General features: G+C 47.4%; 1 protein-coding gene across 1 annotated transcript in view; it reads left to right on the plus strand.

The window, feature by feature from the left end:
- Positions 1-15,569, plus strand: part of NCKAP5 (NCK associated protein 5) — an 873,870-nt gene that overhangs the window by 813,263 nt on the left and 45,038 nt on the right. The window contains 2 exon segments of the mRNA XM_070423100.1: positions 1,402-1,716; positions 4,193-4,326. Of these exon segments, the coding sequence (XP_070279201.1) occupies positions 1,402-1,716; positions 4,193-4,326 (449 nt within the window).

Here is a 15,569-nt window from a genome sequence, read left to right on the forward strand (position 1 = left end):
AAAGAGGTTTCAGATGGGGAATGGGCAGATTCTGGAGTTCAGATACTAATTGCTGAGCATCAGATGATATTGTATGAGAAAGGTAGGGAAAGATAAACTATTTACATATCAGAGATATGCTAATAAATATACTAAGCATTTTGTATATAACATTCATTTTTTCATTCTTTCAGCTCTGCTAGATAGTATTCTGAGTTCAAGAAATTCAATGGTGCACACATTTTTGTTCTCACAGCAGCCCGATAAGGAACCTGACACCTGAGAGGTTCCGGATCTCCTGTAGGGGTTCACACAGTTATAGGCAGAGACCACACCCCAAGCCACTGCTCCACAAAGCACCACAGAAATGCTAGCTGTTGAGCCTCTTGACGCGAAGATTACATTGTATTCTAGGATATTCCCTACCGTGCTGAACACAACGCTCCGTTGTGCCTCTTCCCACTCCTAAACGTGTAAGATACTGACATAAACTTTACTAAGGATGTTTAATTCTAAGCTTATCCTATAAACAGGAAGCCTGTGGGGTGACAACCAGATCTTGGAAGCTGTCTCGTTAGGTTGGATAATCCACACCACCATTTTAGAAATTAAATATGTAATAATTTTTTCAGATAATGTATTTGTGAAGATGAGATATAATTAGCAGAATATGTCACCCACCTATGATGAAATCAACTTAATTTGTTTTAGGGAAGATTGGGGCCCCTGGGAATGACAAGACATCACAAAAGGTACCAGTGAGTTTGTCAGGGCATACAGTGTGAGTGAAAGACAGAAAGCGGTTCTGTGGTCTTCTCAGTCCGACTACAAATGGCATTGGGTCCAGTGAAGTCCACATGGTAAGTGATATTACCATGGTAACTCCAGGATGATCTTATAGCCTGTGGATCACTCGTCCTCACAGTCAGATTGAGAGGCCACAGACTCAGTTAACAGCCGAATGGATGATGAACCATGCAAGGGGGATGCACAGTGACCTTTATTGGGACATCAGTTTGTTATGTATGCTCATTACTCTTATTTCAGTTAATACATTCCATTGGTTGGTTGGTTGGTTGGTTGAAGTCATATGATCCCCAATTGAAAGAAGGGTGATCAAAAATAATTTTTATGTTTCTAACAACTGTTCTTTTCCTATTATAACTCTAGAGAACCATTAGGTTATATGCACATGTGACTCTTGCTGCCAGTAATGGCGGCCTTCTTACCACATGTTATGTGAAGGGAATATGTTCATGTTCAATTAAATGTCTGTTTCATGCCACTCCCTAAAAATTTACTTCACCAGGAATCGTGCTTCTTCCTTCTACGGGTCCCCTTTCCTCCAGACCACACCCAATGCCAGGACCCTTTCTCCTTTATGGGAGCCACCTCTAACCCTCACTCTGTTACTCTGTCCAGAGTCCAACTGCCAGATGAGGACCCTCGACAGTGGGATCGGAACCTTTCCACTCCCAGACTCGGGGACTCGCTCAGCCGGACGGTACATATGCCAGGCAGACCCCTCAGGGGACACCGAGCCCGACCTGTGCCTCCAGCCAGTCCTTTGTGCAGCCCCTTCCATCCGAGCCCAGACCCTTGAACGAGAAGTGCCTTCCTCCGTCGACAGCCAGGACTTTGCAGACAACGCCATCGTTCACTCCACGTCCGACCCCACCATGACTGCCAGGGGGACGCGGCCTCTGCAAAGTCGTCTCCCCAAACCAGCCGCCTCAGGTAAAGTGCCTATTACCTTCCAAATTAGATTGTTTTCCCACCCAAATCATGCACTTGCTGACAAAATGGAAAACATGCCGCAGAAAAAGTTTCTGCCAGGAAGTCAGTGAGTGACCTCTGCCTGGTGGACATGTGGTCCCATGAAAAGCCCTGCATGTCCTCCACCAAAAAGTAAGACAAGCATTAACATTACCTGCTCTTAGCATTATGTGAAGGAGTTGTACATACATATAAAGGAGGCAAGCATGTGAGCACAGGGATATGGATATATAAATTGATTAAGAAAAAAACACACAACATACGCATGGGCTTTTATCTTTTAAAACTTAACTCTGATTATAGATAATTTAAACTAGACATAAATTTAACTGAAATGCTGCTTGCCCTCTAACCAAAACATATGTCTTCTGATATAATCCTATCCTGTTCAAATATGTGTATATGCTGAACTATAAAATCTTAGTTGGATGCATCAGCAGTAGATTCACTGCAATAGAGCGGTGTGAGCCTTCCCATGAAGAAGTACCATCTTCGGCTGCCGTCATTTGAAACAGTCTTTCATGATTAAATATAGGACCAGGCTAAGGGTCAAAGTTTTTTTATTGGCCCCTCAAGATTAAAAATATTTATTGCAGCTCAAGGTGACACTGCACAATTTTTAACTTGTATGGATCATGTTGCACTTGTGACATGCGTAAGCATATGAAATAGAACTCTGAAGACTTGCCTTTATTATTTGATGCTGAGAAAGGAACCACAAGTAGAGATTATATTAGAGGCTCCTGAAAAATTAGAAAAGAAGACTTTTAATTAAACATCTTTGAATCGATGTGATTGAGCTATTCCCATGGCTGGATCCTTCCTTCTCATTGTAATACTAACTGCCATGAATGTTTCATTGCAAACTTCTGCTTATTTCAAGCCAAGGCTACATTTAAAAAGGCCGGAATGCATATTATTTTTGAAATACATGCATTGTTAATTAATGACACCGCCTCCAGAGACTCAGGGGCGAAATCTTAGTTATGGATTGTGCTCCATGCCTGAATAGTCACATGTGTGACCTCAATTCAGCAGCCGGCTGCCGAGTAGATGCCATGATTAAACACTGTCATTATAACAAATTGAATAGAAACTGCAAGCCTTGAATTGCTTCATAAGAAGGGGATAGGAAAGAGATTGTTCTGATCTTGCTGCAGGTATTCACTGCACCAGTTTCCTAAGGTTTGTGTCTTAATTAAATTGTCATGAAGAGTTGTAAAAAAGTAGTATATGGTCAAGAGCGAGGTCGACATGGGGAGGGAGACTTTGGTGTTGCGCACCCTGGAGCTTCCTGTCTGCCAATTGATATTGTCAGTGGTTCTTAGGCCAGTTTTCCAAGGGCTCTCTTTTGTCTGTGGCCGTTGGTTACTCATTTTAAAAATTAAGGAATGAAGAACCAGCTGCAATGAAAGGCGAGTCGTTTAGGGCAATCACGCCTTCCTTAATGCATGCATTTGAATTGGTTTTTCTCTTATCTCCATGTCAAAAATGGAAGTAACTGTACAAATCTCACAGTGCTGATGGAAACACAATTACTTTGCTTCTGCTCACAAGCAAAACGCTGTTAAGAGGCTAGCCCAGCCTGTCCCATTGATAACCACTGAGGCCGGAGGATTACTGCATCCTCCCCTTCCTGGCATGAGAAGGAATGCACTCTGCAGGTTGATCTACTCTGATGGGAAATAGAGGCCTTCCTTTCTTCCATCTCTGCTAAGTACATCCTCGATCCTCAAAATGGGATCCATGGCCATCAGCAGCAGCAGCATCCGGGAACTTGTCAGAAATGCAGAATCTCAGGCCCCGCCCCAAACCTACTGAATCAGAATCTGCAGTTTAATTAACAAGAGCTCAGTGGATGCACAAAGCAAATCAAAGCTTGAGGAGTCCGGCCCTGTAGGATTTTTAAGGGCCTCTGAGCAAGGTTGCCCAAACCACATCATTTAAAATGACCTTCACAGGTATTCTTGGAAAATCAGGGTTCCCTGCTCACATATGTTTGGGAAAGGCTTTTTATTTAAATCTCCCTTTGGAAGTTATGACTGTCCCCATTAGCACAATGAGGGCTCTGAGAAGCGCTCCAAAAAGGGAACCTGTTAGACGTTGGATGAAAAACACTATTTGATAAATAACCAGTGTTTCCCAGTTTGCCCCCTGAACCCTTTCTTAACATGCAGAGCTTATCAGCATTTCATGACAAAGTGGTCCCAGGATAGCTTACCTTTCGTCTCCAAGGTGGACATTCTCTGTGGACGTGCAGAACTATGCAGACGTATCTGTTAGGACGGACTTGCAGGGGGCAGAATGCTGGAAAATGCAGCTTTCACCACATTGGGACCTTTCTTATTATTTCTGAATATCTCCCCCATCCCCCTCCCTACATTTCCATAGAGTTGAAGGAAGCTGACTGTAGTTTCATATACATTTCCTCATTTAGGAAAAATCCATTCCCAAAAGCAGAATGACGCCGAGCCACGGCCTCAGACCTGCTCGTCAGTATGTGCTGAGAACACACTGGCCAGGGAGCTGCTTCCAGACTGGCGGGGTGAAGACCCCCCTGCGGACACCCAGGTGAGGGAGGCCAACAGGCGGGCAGCCTCCACCCGTTGGTCCTGATTGTGAAGAGTGAACTCCTGAAACACTTTGGTGAAGAGTTAATTTTAAGTCAGATTTGTTGTTGGTTCAGTGAGTAAAAACGCAGGCCAAGGCTCCCTTTCCCCCCTGAATTGTTAAGTAACGCCACGGGCTCTCGAGCAGGATCCAAAGTGCTTTCACCCATCTGCACTCAGATGCTTGAGGGATGGAGGCTCTGCTCTGACCAGACATGGCAGAGCAGGCATTGCTCTCCCAGGCTTAGGAGCACCATTTAGAATGATTGGATGATATTTTCCCATTGTCTCCTCAGTTCCTCTAACCTTTACCTTGTTCCTATGAGACAGGTAAAGCAGGTTTGATTAGACTCCTTTTAGGGATGAATAAACTGAGGCCTGGGAGTGGTCATGGTTGAAAGACTTGCCAGGGACACTGAGACCTGCATTTCTTTAATCTCTACCATTTGTGCTGTGGGTTCTTCATCACCCTGAGATGACACACAGAGGCCTAGCAGGGGCTCATGGATCAGGGACTCCTCGAGCCTCCCTCTGGGTACTTGGTATCCCCTTCTATAGCCCCTCCCATTTACCAGTTTCGGCTAATTGCTTGGACCACATCCAACCTGCCCACTATTTCTCAGCTTGCCTTGGCCCTGGCCCACTTCAGGGTCTTTGGTGGCACCCAGCAGTGAAGGGTGGGTGGAAGGACATAATGACCAACTACCAAACCTCCTTGCCCTTCCAGGACCTTCCTGCTCTGTTGCCTTTGGCTCTCCAAGCCCCTCATTAAAACCCTAAAAGAGACCCAGAGTTGGATGGGGAAGTAGTTTAGCAACAACAGGTGATAATAGTGGCAAAGAAGTTCAGGAAATTCCAAGAAAGAGAGAATTGTTTAGTGCTGCCCTCCCCCACATGTGCTGGCAGGAACTCCTCACCCAACATTCCTATCCCCCAAACACATACCTCTCGGGGGTCCCCTTCCCCCTCATCTCCCACCGGCTCTGCCCATTGGAAATCCTGCCTGTCTTGTAAGAGTCACCACCACGACATGGAACTCAGAACTCCAGTTCATTGACTGCCAGGGAAGAAAAGTTTGAAGCAAGAGTTAGCTTTGTATTTCTAGCTCCCAGCACAGCACCTGGTTCCATTAGTGCTTATTGAATGGAGGGATGAAAACATGCATCTCTCCTTACCCAGAAAGTATTCCTGGGGTCCTTCAGGAACGCTAGCCATGAGGCTCCCCTGGAACCACTATCTGTAGACTTGTCATCCTTAATAGACATCATCCTTGCTATTGAAATCTCTGTACTGAGCTCTGTGCCCCCAGAACCTAACACACGGCTTGGCACAGGGTAGCTACTTGATAAGCACCTGTTACGTGGGTGGATGAATGAGTAAATGACTAAGGGAATAAAGGGAGGAATAAGCGCTTGAATTTATAACCACGGCTGAAAGAGCTCACATCCTAAAATGTGTCTTTATAATTTCCAAACAAGTGACACTCCCCGATGGACTTGGGAGAGCCATCGCATACATGTGCCTGGAAGATGGGGAATCATGGGCTCTGATAGGGCAGAGGCCCAACACCCTGAGCTCCCCCCACCCCCCGGAGCTGCAGTCCTAGACCCGGTATTCTGCTTGTGTGCACGGAGGGGAAATGTTCATACAGTACCCACTCCCCCACAGTTCCTGAATGTGCTGATCACAGCACCGTGACACCCGGGGGGCCAGGCTGTGTGTGTGTGTGTGAGCAAAGGGGAGACTGAGTCCCTGAGCCTGACCTCTGTTAGTACCTCTGAGGGTTATACAGGGTCAGCAGTTGTGTGCTTTCCCTAAAGGCTCCTGTCCTTCCAGAGGCTGGGAGAAATATTCCAAATTGTGCAAACATTTATTCTTTTGTTCCCAAAGTTGATCCTTTTCATACCCTCTGATACTTGAAAGCCTGTAATGAGATCAGTTAAATAAATAAGCCATTAGGTTTGGAACAGCGACTCTAACAGGCACTTTAGAAAATAGGACCCATAAAGAAGTGTACCCAACGCAGAGCAGGTGGTGAGGGGACTTGCGGCGTGGTCAGAGGGACAGTGCTGTGTGGTCAGAGGCTTCGTTAGCGCCGGCCTGACCACAGCTCCGGTGATTGACAGACTGGCAAGCCCAGTCACTCCTGGGGGTGGGGGCATTGGGAAGGGCATTCTGTGCATCAGCAATAGCCAGATGTGAACTGTTTCACATCCTCACAGGGATTTCTCACAGGAAATCCAGCTGTCAGCACTGGATTTGTGTGAATCATCTGAACAGTCTCACGTTACTCATTTAGGACAAGGGACCCAGAAAGTGCTCGTACTCTGCCAACAGTGGCAGTGATAGTGACAGTGACTGGGCTGTGGGAATCATGGTTTTGGAGCTGGAAGGGGCAAGTTAGTGAAAGCAGTGCAGAGCGCCACCCCAGGTAACACAGGCGAGCATGGGGACACTGGGGCTCCTCTGTCTGGGAAGCCACTGAAGTGCTTTCCCTGTGCCCTGCTCTGCCTCCTCCCCTCCCCGAGATTTCACTTCTCAGCTCATCTCTCCTGAGATCTAATTTTCTGGCATGTACAGAAGAGTGTCTGCGAACATCAATTTGTTTTCTGGTATAATCTTCATGACATTGCAGTGCAGTAAGGATTTTATTTCCAAATCTGGCATCTCCCAAAAAGTCTCCAGTTGAGTTCTCTCGGTAATGCAGGGATGGCTGTAAAGATAAGTTTGTTCTTAATCACATACTTTGGCCAGTTCAATCGGCCAGTGAGCCTGGAGAGAATCGCAGGCTGGACCTGCAGCCACGCCATTGTGAGTAGGTCTGTTTATGAGCTTGAAATTCCCTCACACCATTCCTGTTGGAAGCAGAATTGGCAGCAGAAAAGTCATCATCCTGAGGCACTTAAAAATATGTGTGTTCAGATGGCATTTCCGTACACACAGAAGGACAGATGCGCCCCAACACAAAACGTGGTCTGGGCTCTGCCTTTCTTCTAATCTATTCTGGATTGTCAGGAATCCTATACAATAAAAGGCTAATATGCAAATTGATCAAACGGCAGAACCACCTGTCGCTATGATGAGCACTGATCACCAGGGGGCAGATGCTCAATGCAGGAGCTGCCCCTCTTGGTCAGTGCACTCCCACAGGGAGAGCGCTGCTCAGCCAGAAGCCCTGAGCGGGGCTCATGGTTGGCGAGTGCAGCGGTGGTGGCAGGAACCTCTCCCGCCTCCATAGCAGTGCTAAGGATGTCCGACTGCCGGCTTAGGCCTGCTCCCTGGGCCTAACCTCTCAGGCAGACATCCCCCAAGGGCTCCCAGACTGCAAGAGGGCGCAGGCCAGGCTGAGGGACTCCCCAACCCAGCCCCTGAAGTGCAAGAATTTCATGCAAAGTGTATTTTAATAATGCACTAAAGCAGCATTCTTTTTGCATTAATCAACTTTTTTCTCCAATACTAATTTAGCAATGATATGATAAAACCATGACTTTTTTCTTAAACAAGACTGATGTTACTTTAGGGGAAAATGTGATCTAGCAAACATGCGTGTTTCCAGTTTCCCAAGAGCCTTGGTGTTTGTGACGTGTCAGGGTAGGAATGGCATATGTGAATAGCCATTACCTGGGGACTCTACTCTGTTCCTTGCTCCCTGCCAGCCCTCAAGAGGCAGGACCAGGCTGCATCCTGCCAGGGCTTACCAGGAAGAAAGTGGCAACCACCACCTGCATTAGAGCAGTGGTTCTCAACCTGTGGGTCGCGACCCCTTTGGCGGTCAAACGACCCTTTCACAGGGGTCGCCTAAGACCATCCTGCATATCAGATATTTACATTATGATTCATAACAGTAGCAACATTACAGTTATGAAGTAGCAACGAAAATAATTTTATGGTTGGGTCACAACATGAGGAACTGTATTTAAAGGGCCAGAAGGTTGAGAACCACTGCATTAGAGTTTGGTTGTTGTCCCCATTAGGTCTCTGTGGTTTGTCAGTGTCTCTCTGGTTGTGACAGATAAAAGGGAAGGGCAGTTCATTGTTGTGAGACCTGCCCAGTGAAGATGCCTAGGGCCAGGCCAGCTCCTAGTCCAAGCTCTTCCCTGGAACCTCTCGTGAGTCCAGTGAATAACACCCCCTCCCTGACCCTCAACTGCTCCATCCAAGAATGCTGTCCAGGGCCCGTTCTAGCTCTAAAATGCCACTCAGTTAGGCACGGGCTCCAGCATGAGTAACTAGACAAAGACTCCTGTCAGACACTAAAACATACATGTAATAAACTAGGAAATGCATCCAGTGTGATGAAAGGAGATAAGGGCTTTGGACAAATCGAGGAAAGCAAGGTGGTATGGGAGAGCAGGACGCTGGGAGGGCGCCAAGAGGGGCAGTGTTAAAGTGGAGCAGTCCCACAGCCTCACTGAGGAGGTGATGTTCCCTTAGAGGTGAAGGGGGAGAGGGAGAACCCAGGAGGATCTCGGGGAGGAGCATTCTGGGCAGAGGGCACAGCCAGGGCAGAAGCCTTGAGAAGGAGCAGCAGGCAGCAGCGCAGCTGTGGGAGAGCAACCTGCGAGGCTGGGAGAGGTCAGACAGGTGAAGGGGCGGGGGCGGAGAAGGCCTTGATCGCCAGCCTGAGGACTTTGCTTCCTCTCTGAGAGACACCTGTGGGGGCCTTTGGACAGCTCTGAGAGCCATGTTGTAAAAGGATGACTCTGGCTGTCGTGTTGTAAAACCTGAAGAAGCAAGATCCACTAAGAGGCTATTACATCACCCAGGCAAGAGCTGTCCACGGCTGGGCTGTGGTCACAGTGAGGGGCTGGCAGCCCTGGCTGAGAGAGCCCTCCTGGGCGATGGCAGTGCCCAGCCACCAGCCAGGGCCCATAAGCACCCGAATGTGGCTGGTGCGAGTAAGGAACTGAATTTTTAAATGTAACTTCTGCTGTAATTTTTCTAAGAGTTCTCTCTTGAGCCACGCCTTTTTGCTCTGTTCATTATTATTATTATTATTATCATTATCATTATTATTATCTTGAACTTAAATATGAATAGCCACACAGGACTTGTACCACACAAGGAGTGAGATGGTCTGATTCCAGATCTAATTGAAAATACAACCCCATTCACTGATTGGCTGTAGCTGGGGTGGAAGGCAAAGCACAGTCCGCGATGGCTCCAGGGTTTGGGTCCTGGGAGGGAGGGCTCTGCTGCCTGAAAGGGAGACGCTGAGTTTGGGGCTGGGAGGCAGGTTATGGTTAACTTTGGACGCACAGAGTTTGAGGGGCTGGGCAAGCAAGTGGAGGTATTGAGCAGACGGTGGGCTGTGTGTCTGGAGTTTGGCAGATCAGGCCGGGCCTGAAAACGTAAAACTGAGTGTCAGCCACATAGGTGGCATTTAAGGTCTTGGGTCCAGAGGGAGCAGGAGGGGAGGGAGTGTTGATGAAGAGAACATGTCCTCCTCCCAGAGTTAGAGGTCAGGGAGGGAAGAAAGAACCAGCAAAGGAGATGGAGCAGGAACAGGCGGTGAGGGAGGAAGTGAGAGGGGACTATAGTACCTGAGGGGCCAGGTGAAGAATGATGTGAGAGAGGATTCATGATTCCACACGTGGTTATTACTAGAAGAGAAACAATCTTCCATCAGGTGACCTGTTTCTCCCTTGGGCGGGGGGCTCCAATGGGGAGTGGGGAGAAGGAAGAGAGGGGGAGGGAGAGATGGTCTAAAGGTAATTTGAACACATCTTGAAAAAGGAAACAAGATAAGCCAAACTGACTCTGAATGAGGGAGACCCAGAATATGTGCTCACTTACTTCAGGGTTCTTGTTTTACCCTGTGCAAAGCAATAGGAATGAATATGAGATGTTGGCTATAGATCCTGGTGAACAGGGAATTTCCGCATGCCCCCTGGGGAAATGAAGATAGCCTGGGCCTGAGCTGTTTCCTCTCTCTACTCACTTTGCTTATCCTATGTGAGCAAGTCCCTTCTTTCATTCACTCGCTTTAGTGCCTGGGCAGATGGTGCTTCTTGGGATAAGACGCTGAGGTACAGGCCGAGCAACCCTGACAGCTGCACAGCCAGCAATCAGGCCCCTCCCTCTGCCTTTAAAAGTGGACTTGTAGCCAGACCTCCATAGTTCAGGGGTTGAGCATTGACCTATGAACCAGGAGGTTCGATTCCTGGTCAGGGCACATGCCCAGGTTGCAGGCTCAATCTCCGGTGGAGTGTGTGAAGGAGGCAACCGGTCAATGATTCTCTCTCATCACTGATGCTGCTATCTCTCTCTCCCTCTCCCTTCCTCTATGAAATCAATACAAATATATTTTTAAAAATAAAATAATAAAAATGGACCTGTTACCAGAGTTCTGTCGTCTGCACAAGTGCCCCTGACCCAGCCGAGCACTGCTCAGCCCCGGTTGATGCCAGGCTGCCAGGAAGGAGAAACCTTTGCAGACAGCTGCCTGGCTGTGGGCGCCTGCTGGCTGCTGACAAACCCCAGGAAGAGGCATTTAAGGTGCAGGGAGCACCACTGACTTCTTAGGTGCTGGCAAAGGTGATCTGGAAGGAAAATAGAAACAATTAGGAGGGAAACCGTGGATGGGTGTCGTGCTGGGTTTGCAGGGGAGATTTTCTTCCATGCAGGTCGAGGCTTTGCTGCTCTCACGGCGTGCGCCTGTGAAAGTGAGATTGCCCGGCCCCCATTCCCTCTTTAAGTAACAAGGATTTGTAATAGAGGTCCCAACCTACAGAATGGAATTTGCCGGCGGATCTTGAAGTCTTGCTGGATGCTCTCCAAGATAGTTGCTCTTTCTCAAACAGGCGCTCCCTCCCTGGTTCCCTGAAGTTTCCCTCAGTGACAGAGGGCACTTGACAATGGCCATCTATCCTTCTAGGAAATGCACACCCAGGGACTGCACCTTGTCACCCTGTTCCCTGTTGGCTGCTCGGGCACTAGCTACGCACCTTGCCTCAGAGCATGCCTGGAGCCTCCTTGTAAGACAGAGTGCCCTGGGACCCCTCAACCCTGGTGTCTCCTGCCCACTTGCTTCCCTGAATCACACCAAATGTGGCAAAAAAACCCAAAACAACCTGCTTTCCAAAACCCTGCCTCGGGGCTCATAAAACACGAAAGTAAATATACATCTTTTCTTTCAAGGTCGGTTTCTTTAGCTTGACTTTGAAATATGCCTTAAAAGTCCGGGTTGTTAGCTCAGAGTCAGCAGTGGGAGCAGGATTTAGGATCTGGGTTGGTGGCCCAGCGGGTGAGGTTGCAGACAGGAGTAATTTTGTGGCTTTGTTTCCACAGAGCTCCCCACAATAACTTGCCAGGCCGGCCATACAAATATCCCTGCCCCTTGCCTGCAGGTGGGGCCTCAGAGAAGGCAAGAGCAAGGGATGGAGATGGAGAGAGTGGGGCAGAGGGGACCAGGGCAGGATGCAGGGAATGGCAGCAGTGAGTGCCCATCTCAGAATGGAGGGAGGGGGAGGAATCTCACCCAGCTAACCCTGCGGGACCTGGGTGATAGAAAGTAACATAATCATTAGTCCAGACTTCTCCTCAAGCCTCCGATTCACCTGCCAGGCTGCTCACCACCATCGCTGGCCATGCCAGGTACCTCTTGGGCAGAAACCCAATCTGAAACCTCCCCTTTTCTCTCTAGAATCTCTGCTTCTTAGGTTTTGTCTTAACTGTGTTCTCGTCATCCCTTTAGGAATACAGCCAGCCCTCCAGTCCTCTTTATCCATAGGTTATGCATCTGCAGATTCAACCAACTGCAGATCAAAAACACCATTTTCCAGCAGGAGCCTGCGGATGTGAGGGCCTACTGTATGCACTGTTCTCTGCCATTTTATCTAAGGGACTTGAGCATCTGTGCACTTTGGTGTCTGTGCGGGTCCTGGAACCAATCCTGTGGATACTGAGGGACAACTGTACAGCTGTGAAGCTGGGCGTGTTCCTTGACTCTTCCTGCAAATGCTGGGTGCCCCGAGTCCTGCAGGCCGCCCTCCCAGATGCTCCTCAAATCTGCCCCCTCTCTAGCTCCTCTGCCATGGCGCCTTCATTGGGCTACATCAAGCATGTCCTCCTTTTTCCCTGGCTCCAGTCAACCCGCTGCCAGTCCCTTCCATGCTGCCACCAAAGTGTGGAGTCCCATCAGTCTCTTTGCTTAAAACTCTTTAAGGACTCTCCATGACTCACAGGCAGGATCCAATCTCCTCCTCTTGCAAGGTTCACAAAGCCCTTCTGACCTCATCTTTTTCCATCTCCCATCTTTATGTTATGCATCATCAAAACACTCTCTCTGTCCTGAGCACCTGATTGCTGTCGGGGTCTCCATGCCTTTGCTGTTGTGGTCTTGCTTCTTAGAACGGCTTTCAGACCAACACTCTTCTTCTCTAACCTTCATGTAATTCTACTTAGTCTGTAAGATTTGGTCAGACTTTACCTCCTCCAGGAAGTCTTCCCAGATGCTCCTACATCAGTGACACCCAATTACTTTTCCTGTCTCTTCTGTAAAACACTATATTTAATTCTGTTACTCAGTACTTGAGATTATACTTATTTCTTTGCATTTCAGCTCTCTCATTCATGCCAAGGTTGCTTCTCATTCATATGTTGCATTTAGCACAAGGTCTGGCACATCAGAGGTATTTAATAAATATCATAAATGCTGGATAAAAATGCATCTAATTCACAAGACTGGGTAAGGCCTTGATTAGCTCTTTGTGCACATCCACCATCCATTTGGGCCTTTCCATGTCCAGAGACAGAAGGATCTAGAGCAGTGGCTACAAAGAGAAACTGAATGAGGACATTTCTCCTTCTCTGAGGACTATGCTAGAGAAAGCAGAGAATCCATTGGTTTTGTTTTTTTCAATTTTTCTCAAGAAAGCTGAACTTTAGCTTACTCTTCGATGATTTTTCATGGGGGCAGTTGAAGACATATCAGAATCTTGTTTTTTTGTGTGTAAATGGCCCCATGCTCCTGGCTTGGTTTTCATCATCTCTGCCCCAATTTGGGAATTTTGTCACAGAGTCACTCTTATTGGTGAAAATGCATTACACCCTTGAGATCTGAAAGAAACAAAGGCTCAGAACCTGTGCTTTTCTGATACTTGATCTCTGAAATTCTCCAAATTGAATGGGTTAGTTGGTAAACAAGATTGGCAAAAACAATAAAAGCAAAGAGGAGAGTTGATCTCTAAATTAGTTGGTTTTGGTTTCTTCATCTCTTACTCTGTGTCCAGGCCAGTAGAGGGTACTGGGGTTGAGGCAGGTCAGTGACATTTCCCTGCTCTCTGGGTGCTTCGCACACTCAGACACACAGGCTTGAAGCACCTGTGTGCGAGGAGATGCTCTAGTACAGCGGTTCTCAACCTGTGGGTGCGACCCCTTTGGGGGTTGAACGACCCTTTCACAGGGGTCGCCTAAGACCATTGGAAAACACATATATAATTACATATTGTTTTGTGATTAATCACTATGCTTTAATTATGTTCAATTTGTAACAATGAAATTGGGGGTCACCACAACATGAGGAACTGTAGTAAAGGGTCGCGGCATTAAGAAGGTTGAGAACCACTGCTCTAGTATCTCAACAGGTGCATTCTACTGTCGAAGACCATGGTGTTGGCTCCACAGAACCAGAATTTCTAATTCTTTTTAGTTTTATAAATTTACTTCAAATTAAAGCCCACTGGAGTCTGCCGATCACTGCACTGCAGAGCTCACTTTCAACAGCAGCCCCTCCTTCCTTAAGCCCCGCCCTCAAAACGCATCAATCAGGCTAAGCAAGCCAAGCAAACCGGGCCCCCTGATGATGCTCATCTAATCAGGCTCCAATTTCCTGAACAAGGAGTACATTCTCCTCATTTGAAGGTGATTACATCCAACAAATTACAAAGAGCTGGGGCAGGTGAGTTAAAAAACAATTGGTTTTGCAGTAATTAGAAAAACACAAGGAAATGATGACTGTGGAACAATATTAAGAGGGACGCTGAAGGATAACAGCTCCAGTTCCTGGCTAACTCCTCAGCTTGAACGTTTAGAGATTCACAACTAATTATGCAGAGATGATGAATTTTGAATGTTAAAAACTCGGCCACCCTGCCTTCCCAAGGCCAAGGGCTTTGGCTATTAATAGAGCAATCAGATTTTGCTGTATTATGGAGAACTCATACCAAGTTGCATGTATTTTAAAGCATTCATCTGACACATGACTTAAAGATGACAAATCTCCCTGGTGTGCAAAATCAGCATTGGGTTCAACTAAATCCATAGTCATTAGAATCACTCCCAGTTCCCCCGCAGAAGCCTGTTGTTTAAAATGGACACTGCAGGTAAGAGTTATCTTTAGTCCTTCCTGGAACTTCTCTCTTACTAGGTCCTTTTAAAGATTTGCTTTCTTTCTGACAAGCTCATCCCAGCTCGATGAGAATGGACACGTGCAATAAAACACACGGGATTCGTCTCCTAGCATTACACTTTGCTGGGTGACAAATGGAAAGTACTGACCATGACATGTACCGGAACCAGGGTCTCAGATTTCTCTCTGTCACTGTTTGTCCACCATCAGAGAACCCACAGCCTTCTCACCTGTTCAGACTAGGTTTTCACTAGGCTGAGGTTGGGGGTTTAGTTGGGAGAAGTGTCATGCACAATTACAAAACAAAATGAAATAAAATCAAAACACAAAAAAAAACCTTATTAGCTTCTAAAATCACGTGGTCAGAAGCTAACCATCACCAAGAACCTGCTGTGCCTCAGACAGGCTTGAAAAGGGAGGCTGTGAAGAGACCTGCATTCAATTATTTAAGCTGCATATTGTGAGGCCCTTAAGAAAGCAAATGTCAGGATGGACAGAACGAGTTTACCCTCCTGTCGAAAGAGCAGTGTGCGTGGTGAAGCCGTCTCTCAATTAAATTGGGCTGCAGGATGCAGAGGGCGGAAGGCCACGTCTGGGACCTAATGAGACATTTTGGAGGAAAGAGAGCCCCCCTGGAGTTTGTTACTCTTTATGGACGTTCTTCCTCTCTCCCCCCACCATTATCTCAGCACCCCCAGGGCTACCCACCTCCAGTTCAAATGTATTGGAGTGGGGAACATTTAAGCAGGAGCTTGCAAAGTAGAATTTCAAAGCAAAAAACAAGACCCTGGTTGTTGGTTGGCACATGGGGAGCAGATGATACCTAGTCCTGTGCAAATGAGCAATCTGTGGCT

This window comes from Myotis yumanensis, unplaced genomic scaffold (assembly GCF_028538775.1).
Source record: "Myotis yumanensis isolate MYYU_CA2020_CCGP unplaced genomic scaffold, mMyoYum1.0.hap1 SCAF_8, whole genome shotgun sequence".
Lineage (NCBI taxonomy): Eukaryota > Metazoa > Chordata > Mammalia > Chiroptera > Vespertilionidae > Myotis > Myotis yumanensis.